Source organism: Psammomys obesus, unplaced genomic scaffold (genome assembly GCF_907164565.1).
Source record: "Psammomys obesus unplaced genomic scaffold, mPsaObe1.curated_primary_1811, whole genome shotgun sequence".
Lineage (NCBI taxonomy): Eukaryota > Metazoa > Chordata > Mammalia > Rodentia > Muridae > Psammomys > Psammomys obesus.
In genome coordinates this window covers 3,638,379-3,648,448 of record NW_026585691.1, presented here as the reverse complement: position 1 = coordinate 3,648,448, position 10,070 = coordinate 3,638,379, and the positions used below count along the sequence as shown (strand labels likewise).

General features: G+C 42.8%; 1 protein-coding gene across 1 annotated transcript in view; it reads left to right on the top strand.

Annotated features, from left to right (window-relative positions):
* Snx1 (sorting nexin 1) overlaps positions 1-10,070 on the top strand; it is a 35,978-nt gene that overhangs the window by 5,947 nt on the left and 19,961 nt on the right. The window contains exon 2 of the mRNA XM_055597750.1: positions 8,062-8,173. Within this exon, the coding sequence (XP_055453725.1) occupies positions 8,062-8,173 (112 nt within the window). The remainder of the gene's footprint in view (positions 1-8,061; positions 8,174-10,070) is intronic.

The following is a 10,070-nucleotide window of genomic DNA, read 5'->3' as shown; positions in this document are numbered from 1 at the left end:
GTGTGTGTGTGTGTGTGTGTGTGTGTGTGTGTGTGTGTGTGTGTGTGTGAGATTAAATTGTTCTGGCAGTTCACCTAGTTTTCAGCATTATAGAGGAACTAGTTAGAAACTACTTGTGGGGAAAGAGAGGAGACTTTTCAAGATGACTAATAAGAATCCAACCTAGATTTATATAGACTTGGCATATGGAGCATCTGAGAAATAACAAAGGCTGCAGCCACACTTCTGGTCTGGAGGGAGCTTCAGCCTCTCGGCTTACTCCATGTCAGGGCAGCTGTCATGACTTTGCTGTTGGCAGCTGGCAAGGTTGGGAGCGGGGAGAGGAAAAAGAACACTGTAATTTCTCTCCCTTGGTCCTCAAAGCTTCTCAGCACTGTAAAGTAACTTTTGGCATGAATAAATCATGGGTAGCTGCTGCAGAAAGTAGCCACAAGTACCTCATCTCCAGAAAAACCCTGTTGCTCAACTGTTTCTGGCTCTGGCTTTGCTTAGTCAGATAGCCAGCTGGTGCTTCTTCACTCTCTTCAGGACAGATTTGATCTGGGTGTGCCTTTTCCTTGGAGGAGCTAATCCACCCTTCAGTGCTCTTATCCTCCTGTAATTTTCCCAACCCAGGGGTGATTGGTTTGAGGAAAAGTGAGGAAAAGGAATTACAGCATGAAGTGGAGCCGAAAGTCTGCAAGTCTCCTTTTAGCTGATCACAGCAGCTTTTTTACTCTGAGATCTCCAATGGCCTTGTTTGTGATCTTCCTTAACTAGCAAAATGCTCAACTTCAGGCTCATTTTCTCCACCCTTCCAGAATACCTTTTTTTTTTTTTTTTTTTTTTTTCATTTACTCTGATACTCTCTAGTTCAGAAGTCCTTTACCTTTTTTTGTGTGTATGGACTCACTTTGTAGACCCATTCTCAAACCTTTTTTTTTTTTCCAAGACAAGGTTTCTCTATGTAGCTTGGGTATCCTGGACTCACTTTGTAGACCAGGCTGGCCTCAAACTCACAGGGATTTGCCTGCCTCTGCCTCCCTGAGTGCTGGGATTACAGGCATGTGTCACCATGCACAGCTAAAACAAAATACTTTAATACAGAAAATATATAAGCTTACAAATGAAACCATTTATACTAGTAACATGTACTGCTCTGTCTTTGTTTTTTGAAACAGGGTTTCACTGTACAGCTCAAGCTGGCCTTGAACTCAGGACATTCCTCCTGCCTCCGATTCCTCAAATGCTGTGCTTCTAAGAATGAAGCACCACACTTCATATAGCTTAGCATATCCTTTTTGATGATTTAAATAATAAATACAGAAATACATATAACTACCACAAATTTTAAATAAAGATAAGCACAAATGATACTTCAGTATTTGTTGCAATTGCATCATACAAAAATACCTACTGTTGGGCTGAGGCTTGTGGCTCACTGGTGAAGTGCTTGCCTCCCACAGGTAAGAGTCCAAGTTCTATTCCTAGCACTTCAAAACAGAACAGAAACCACTTAATGTGCATTTGAGCCAGAAGTTAGGGAAAATACAATGGTAATTTTATTCCTATCCAAGTTCAAAGATAAGTTCTGTGGCTCTTGAGGCCCAAGGCATGGGGGAGTGGGAGGGTCCTCTTAAAGCTATGAGAAAAGATAATACTATGAATTATTTAAATTAACCACTTCTTTACCCAGTTTGTAGAGTAAGATTCACCCATATTCCAACTGACACAAAATGTTCGTTTTCCCAAGTACAGATGTTGGTCACTGTTAAACATGATTCTGGAGGCTGGGATGTAGTGGCGCACACCTTTAATTTCACACTCGGGAGGCAGAGGCAGATGGATCTCTGTGAATTTGAGGCCAGCCTGGTCTAGAAAGCGAGTTCTAGGACAGCCAAGGCTACATAGAGAGACTCTGGCACACACACACACACACACACACACACACACACAAGCAAAAAAGATTCTGGGAGAGGAGTCATCTACAGATTTGTACACTTTGAAAAAGGAAGGCAACCCCATTGGCATCTTGACTTTTGCCTGATGCTCCCTATATGGACCCTGATAAGACTAAAGAATGATGAATTTGCACTGTTAAAACTGTTGAATTTGTGATACTTTGTTACTACTAGTAAGAATATGGTAATACCATCTCACTTATTTCTCCATTTTTGCTGAAGTTGGCAGAGGGAGCAGCATTTCCTGCCAGGGGCTTCCGGGAACGTTTAAAGACTGCCTGCCTGTTTCATGGGTGTAGCTCCAGAACCAGCTTAGTCCTCACTGTTCTTGCTGCGTTGGAGCTGTGCAATTTCACAGTTCCTTGGCTCCTTAGCCTTGCTCAGTTAGACTCATTGTCCTAAAAAATAAGTACTTTATTCCTCCAAAAGCCATATCGCCTCAGTGTTTCACTTGGGTTGGGCCTGTAAGCACAATTGTGGGTTTTAAAATGCAGTTGCCTAACTTTATCCCGTTTATTTATATGTGGACGCACACGTGTGTGCATCCCATTGCCCACATGTGGAGGTCAGGACGACTTTCAGGGGTCAAGTCTCTCCTTTCGCCGTGGAGGGCTCTTGTCATCAGGCTTAGAGGCAGACAAGACATCTTTCCAGCCCCAGTTGAGAGTCTCGACAGACGCGTTTGAGGTCTCTTAAATATGATTCATAGGTCCTATGTGGAGCAAAGAGCAGTTAAGCAACAAGAAGAAGAATCACAACTGCTAACCTCAAAGGAAGTTACCCAGAATCCCAGCAGTGGTTTTCAGTCCAGACTGACCGAATGAGCTCAGGGAGCCCACACCTGGCTTTCTAAATCATGCTAATGGCCTATGCCTGAGAATTTAAGGCTGTTCCTTGTTTAAACATAAACAGTTGAGCCGCGAGTGGTAGTGCACTCTTTAGTCCCAGCACTGGGGAGGCAGAGGCTTTTGGATCTCTCTGAATTCGAGGCCAGCCTGGTCTACAAAACCAAGGCTGCACTGAAAAATCCTGTCTCAAAAAAACAAAAAAAAAGAAAAATACTCATTTGCTCTAAATAAAAGTGCCCTCTTCCTACAAGATCATTGACCTGTTTCCCTGCTCTTATTGTAATAAGCAGGAGCTTTTAGACAGGCGTATCAGGGGAACCACCTGCTAGAATTAACAGCCAGAAGGAGAACGCGGGTGTCGGATGTCGTAGCTAGGAACTCTGTCTGCTGACTAAAGAGAATGTTGCTTTCATATAAAAAGAGCAAGAGGAGATAGGCACGACAGTTCCCTGGCTTTATGTACTATAACTACAGTTTTCATCTGTTGCCAAGGAAAGCTTCCTCTTTCAACTGATGGGTAACTGTAACTTACACCAAGGAGCTGAAATAGTTTTGAAACAGCATCTTTCCAAGTAGTTCAGTCTGAGCTTGAACTTGCTGTCCTCCTACCTTATCCCTCTGAATGTTGGGATGACAGGACAGCTTACAACCTCTTCGGGAGTCAAACAGCCCTTTCACAGGGGTCGCATATCAGATATCCCACATATCAGGTATTTACATTACAACTCATAGCAGTAGCAAAATTACAGTTGTGAAGTAGCAGCAAAAATAATTTCATGGTTGGGGGGATTACTGACACATGAGGAACTATACTAAAGGGTTGCAGCACTAGGAAGGTTGAGAACCACTGGATCACAGGGACATGTTACCATTCCTGCTTACTAAAAAGTCTTAAAAGTATGGTCTATAAAGCATTACTGTTGGTTCTGCCATTCAGTGTAATATGTGTCTCTTCTCCAAAAGTAAGTTTATCCTGGAACCTGTTCAGGATTGGCTTTCTTAAAACAAGCAAACAAAACCTTAACACAAAAGTTAGTTTTTGGAGGCTGGCAAGATTGCGTACGGGGTAAGAGTAGATACTGGGGCTGGAGAGACGGCTCAGAGGTTAAGATCACTGGCTGCTCTTCCAGAGGCTCTGAGTTCAATTCCTGGCAACCACATGGTGCCTTCCAACCATCTATAATGATATCTGGTTCCCTCTTCTGGCATGCAGGCACACATGCAAGCAGAACATTGTGTAATTAATAAATAAGTAAATAAATGTTGAGAGACAGAATACTGCGCTTTTTTAATAATTTATTTTTTTATTATATGCATATTGGTGTTCAGCATGTATGTCTGTGAAGATGTTGGATCCCCTGGAAGGAATTACAGACAGTTGTGAGCTGCCATGTAGGTGCTGGGAACTGAACCTGGGTCCTCTGGAAGAGCAGCCAGTGCTTCTAACCCCTGGAAGAGCAGCCAGTGCTTCTAACCCCTGAGCCATCTCTCCAGCCCCTGAGGATACTGCTTTTGCAGAGGATCTGAATTTGGTTTCCAGAATCCTTATGGGGTAACTAATGCCTTTGGCTGCCACAGACTCTAAACTCAAAGCACAAACCAACACACACATACAAAATAAAAATGATCTTAAAATTTTTGAGTTAGCTTTTAACCTTAGACATACTGTACAGAAAATTTTGTTGGCCTGGGCAGGTTGTATTTTGATGACAATCCATTGTAGACCTATCTCACAGAAGCCTTGTCTCCCTCCCCCCCCCCCCCCCCATACTGTGGAGAGACCACGAATATGTCCTCCTCTTCTTTAAAAAGTGGTTCTGGCCCAGTTTAGTGGCATGCACATGTCACCTCAGCACTTGGGAGATAGTAGCAGGAGGGCTGTGAGTTCAAGAATAGTGTGGGCTATATAATAAGACCCAAAGTTTTGTTGTTTTGCTTTTTTTTTTTTTTGTGACTTTGTTCAAAGGGCTCGATTTTTTTTTTGTTGGTGGTGGTAGTTATAAGTTAAACTTGACAGCATTATTATGCTATGAAGGCTGTGCAGTGGGTTTTACTCAGTAAGATTAGTTTGTTTAGTGTCAACACAAATCAACTGAAAATAAATTTAAAATATTTTGTGTGTATGTGTGTACACTGTGAATGCCAGAAGTTAATGGCATCTACACACCTTTCTCTGTCACTTCCCACTTTTTATTTCATTTTATTTTCTTTTATTTTTGAGACAGGGTCTCATTGTGCAGCCGTGGCTGTCCTGGAGCACACTCTGTAGACCAAACTGTCTCAAACTCACAGAGGTCTGCCTGCCTCTGCCTCCAGAGTGCTGGGATTAAAGGCCTGCACACAGCTTTCCTCTCCACCATTTAAATGAAAGCTCTGGAGCTCACCAGTTGGCTAGACTGACCAGCAAGCCCCCAAGATCCTCTTGTTTCTGCTCCTCATTGCACTTAGCTTTTTAAGTGTGTACTGAGAATCTGAAGTTGGGCCCTCATGCCTGTGTGGTCAGCACTTCACCCAGTGAACTGTCTCCCCAGCCCTGAAAAAAAGATGTTTATACAGTTTATGTGTGTGTGTGTGTGTGTGTGTGTGTGTGTGTGTGTGTGTGTACTGTTACACAAGAGCTACAGATTAAGATCAGAGTTAACAGTGTAGCAACTATCTTCCTGTCTTAGTGCTCAGCCATGGGTGGTTGGGCGTGGGCCCCAGGGGATCTGTGAGAGTTTTCTGTTCCCACAGGTGCTTGTTATCTAGCTCACTGACAGCACAAATCTTGATTCAATCACAAATTCCACCAAACTTATCATCCAGGCTTGCCATGGGTGGGTGGAGGAGAGAGCAGGTGTCTCCTGCTTATTCATCTGGATCTGTAGCTTGATTAGCAGACAGAGGACAAACTGCTGTCTCATAGAACAGGCTTCATCTCAGACCTTCCGAAATCAGACGCAAGGTCAGAAGTGGAGAGCTGCCTTTATTCATCTGCACACCACAGGGACAGATGCTTCTAAGTGTTCTTAAAAACCAAGTTCCTACAGGGTCTTTCATCCGGCTTTGGTTTCCCTTTAGTGGACCCTGTCCTCGGTGTCTACTGATTTTAGTCTCTCTGGGCTCTCTATCTGAAGAGGGCTGGTGCCCGTGAGAAAGAAGTGGCTTCTAAGACAACACTGAGTGAGAGTGAAGGAAGGGAGCGGTTGTATAGGGAGGTGGCCAGCTGTATTTGAGGCAGGAAGTGCTAGTTTTCATTCTGTTTCTTTGTCTTCTCAGAAGTAATTGTTTTTTTTTTTAATTTTAACTTTTTTTACAATTTATTCATTATATATCCTGATTAAAGACCCCTCCCTTAACTCCTCCCGGTCCCACCATCCCCTCTTTCCCCCATCCCCTTCCCCAGCTCGACTGAGAAGGAGAGTTCTCCTCTGCCATCTGCCCATAGCTTATCAAGTCTCATCAGGACTGCCTGGATCCTCTTCCTCCATGGCCTGGCAAGGCTGCATCACCAGGGGCAAGTGATCAAAGAGCAGGCATGACAGAGGCAACCCCTGCTTCCCTCACTTAGAAATCCACATAGAGACTGAGCTGCCAATCGGTCATATCTGAGCAGGGGATCTAGGTCCTCTCCATGCATGGTCCTCGGTTGGTGCATCAGTCTCTGCGGACCCCCTTGGCTTAGATCCTTTAGCTTTGTTAGTGTCCTTGAGGGCTTCTTTTCCCTCCATGAACCTCCATCCCCACCCCCTTCTTCTTCCATAAGACTCCCTATACTCTGCCCAAAGTTTGGCTCAGCATCTACTTCAGTGAGGACCCTCTATAGTAGGAGCCCATCTTGTTTCCTCTCTTCCACTGCTTCTGGTGTCTATCCTGTTTGCCATTCTGAATGAGATTTAAGCATCCTCCCTAGGGTCCTCCTGGCTGTAGATGGCTGTCCTATATTATACAGTTAATATCCACTTATTAGTGAGTGTATACCATGCCTGTCTTTCTGTTTTTGGGTTACCTTCCTCAGCTATATTCCTCAGCTATATTACAGCTTTATTTGTAATAGCCAGAATCTGGAAACAACCTAGGTGTTCCTCAAGGGAAGAATGGATGCAGAAACTGTATCTACACAGTGAAATACTACTCAGCTACTAAAAAACAAGAAGGTCATGAGATTTCCAGGCAAATGGATGGCACTGTTTTGTTCTTTGTGCTTGGGAGCAGCTGGAGGAGGGCCCACTGTCTGTGACCAGTTAGTGAGCTGCTACCGCCCAACTTCATTAGCACTGAAACAGTGCAGGAAAGGCATGATTGCTAACACAAGCCACATGCAGTTCAAATTTTATTTACTGGAAAGGGAAAACCCAGTATGGTAAGGAAGCTGTTTACATGACAGACCCAGAGAGTATCCTAAAAGATCTGTCCTTTTACTTTGTTCTTTTGGGTCGGAAAAGGCCTGTCCAAGGAACAAACTCGCTCAGATTTGTTAAGGGAATGTTTTATGAAAAGTTCCTCAAGTCAGGTCTTTTAACTGACTTGGCCGCAGGGTCTGGCTTCAAAACCCTGCAGTGGCATAAGCTGGCTTTCTGTAATGTGCCGCACAATCCGCCTTTGTTCACTGTGGTACCGGCCATGGGAGCCGCCCTATCCCTCCTTGTTTGTGATCTGCACTGAGCTTTTAAGAAAAGCCAAGGACCAACTGGCTTTTCACTATGTGTCTATTAGGCCAAGCATGACTGGGTTTATTCTTCATCCTACCATTGAGTGTAGCTAAAATTTTTATCTATGTAAGTTCCAGATGAAAAAACTGAACCATGTTTATAAGCAGCATTAGATAGAAAGTTATGTCTCCCTGTGTCTGTCAAGTGGGTTAGGAATGTCTAAAGCTTCAGTTTAGCCACCACTACAAAGGAAGCCTGGGATTGAATTCTGAACTCCACTGTGGTGTCCTTGTCACTAGAATATACCATCAGCACTTGAAATACAAAAGGTCATCAGCTGAGAAATAGGTGCACTGGGACAGACTTTTTAAAAATTATCTCTGTGTGTTCATACCCATGTTGTGTCATGTGGTTTAGGGTAATCATATTCCAGCGAGACATTGATTATAAAAATTAACCCTGAGTCTGTGTGGTCACCTGAGCAGCAGCATTCTCAGCTAGCAATGATTTGCTGCTTACTGAGCTGGCTAACTAGCAAGGCTGTCTTCCTCTAAATGCCTGTGGGAGCAAAGAGACGCCACAGTCACTTTCTAGATAGGCCAGGTTTGTTCTGTTTTATTGAAAGTATCTTTTTGTTTTCAGAGTAAGCCTCAGTCTCCAAAGAAAACCATCTCCCCTTTTCCTATCAAAAATGGTTCCAAAGAAAATGGGATCCATGAGGAACAAGACCAAGAGCCACAGGATCTCTTTGCAGGCAAGTAGAGACTCAAAATTTAGGCACCTTCTATTCATCCATATTAAGTTATGAGTTATTAAAGAAAACCACCATACATATGCATGAGTTTGCAAGTTAAATCACAGCCCAGTAGAGTCTGTGTCTTGGGAGTCAGCACTTGGGAGGTGAAAGCAGGAAGATATCAGGGAATCCAAGGTCCTTCTTGTCTACCTAGCAAGTTCAAGGCTAGCATGGTCTAAATGAGACCTTGTCTCAAAAAAAAAAAAAAATTACAACAGTGGTGGTGTTCACCTTTAATCCCAGCACTTTGGAGGCAGAGGCAGGTAGATCTCTGTGAGTTCAAGGCCAGCCTGGTCTACTGAGTGATTCCAGGACATCTAGGGCTACACACAAAGAAACCCTATCTGGAGAAAAACTGATAAAATAAAATAAAATAAACCCTAAACAAACAAACAATCTAATTTTGAAAACATGAATTAAATATTAGAAATGGGGTCATGGGAATACAGAAGTGCTATATCACAGAAACAAGAGTATGAGGTTCCTGAGCTCTACACTTTTTTTTTTTTTTTTTTTTTTGAGCTCTACACTTTTAAGATGTGTCACCTCTCTGTGTAAATTGGCTTAGAACTGACAATCCTCCTGCCTCAGTTTTTCAAATAGCTGGGATTACAGGTACATGATATCACTTTTGACCTTATTTAATTAATTTGATATACTGTCTTATGTAGCCTTTGCCAACCTGGAATTTGCTGTGTGGACTAGGCTGTCCTCAACCTTGTGACTGTGTCTCTGTTTTCCAAGTGTCAGAATTACAGACATGGCCACCATACCCAGCCCTTAGAACCATGAAGGATAGAGACAGAGAGACTGGTAGGTGGACTACAATAGAGGAAAAGGTGAAAGTTTGTTTACATTTTAATATTTTAAACTTGAATATAAAGGAAAATACAGAGATGACATGGCCTGTCTGGGGAAAGAAAGAATTGTACAACTATGTTTGATGACTCAAACGTGTGATCCCAGGACTCAGGAGGCTGAGGCAGGAGGATCTTTATAAGTTCTAGTAAGACCCTGTCTATAAAAACAAAGCCAAAGAGAGAGAGAGCTATAGATACAGGTATGGGTCCTGTTCCTGGAGGTGGAAATGGAAACTGCTGTGTGGGTGAGGTTTAGGAGCAGAGAATAGTAAGGAAAGAGACAAGACTAAAGGATAAGATCCTGAGAGCCCTCTACGAGGTGGGCGATCTAAAGACCTTGAAGAGAAAAAGAGGCTTGAAGAATATAAATATTTAGATTTTCTACTTTACTTGGTCTCTGAAACTTTAATATGCATGCGATGCATTCTGGTGGTCATAGTTTTTTTTTTTTTACTTTTTATTTTTTGGGTGAGGGAGAGTGTGGATAAAAGAAAAATAATAAAATATAAATAATGGATTGCCTTTACTGTAGCACAGTGAGGAGAAGGTAAACTTTCTGTGTTTGAGACTTTGACATGTATGTGATCTTGCCTTACCAAACCTGAAGTCTTAGTGCCACAGTTAGCCCTGTGATTGGCTTTCTCCAGGAGTGTAGAGATTTTACAGATTCTCTCAGCAGTCGTTTTGGTTTATGTCACCCCTGCCAGCACCACAGCAGCCAGCTGCTGCCTCACCACTAAGAAAGAAATGTCTACTATGAGACATATGTTTAGGACTGTAGTTTGTTCTTAGGTGTTCACAGTCAACGAATACTGACTGGAAATTTAAAGCTCAGATTTTCCTTCTGTAAGATTACCATAGTGTGAGTTGGACCTTCTAGATCCCAAAGTTTTTTCAAATATTTTCTTGTTAGCAAGGTAAAAGAAAGAAGCCCATGCATAGGCATACTTAAAATTTTTGGCATCTCATAGTGATTTCAATAGGAAATTCTCAGC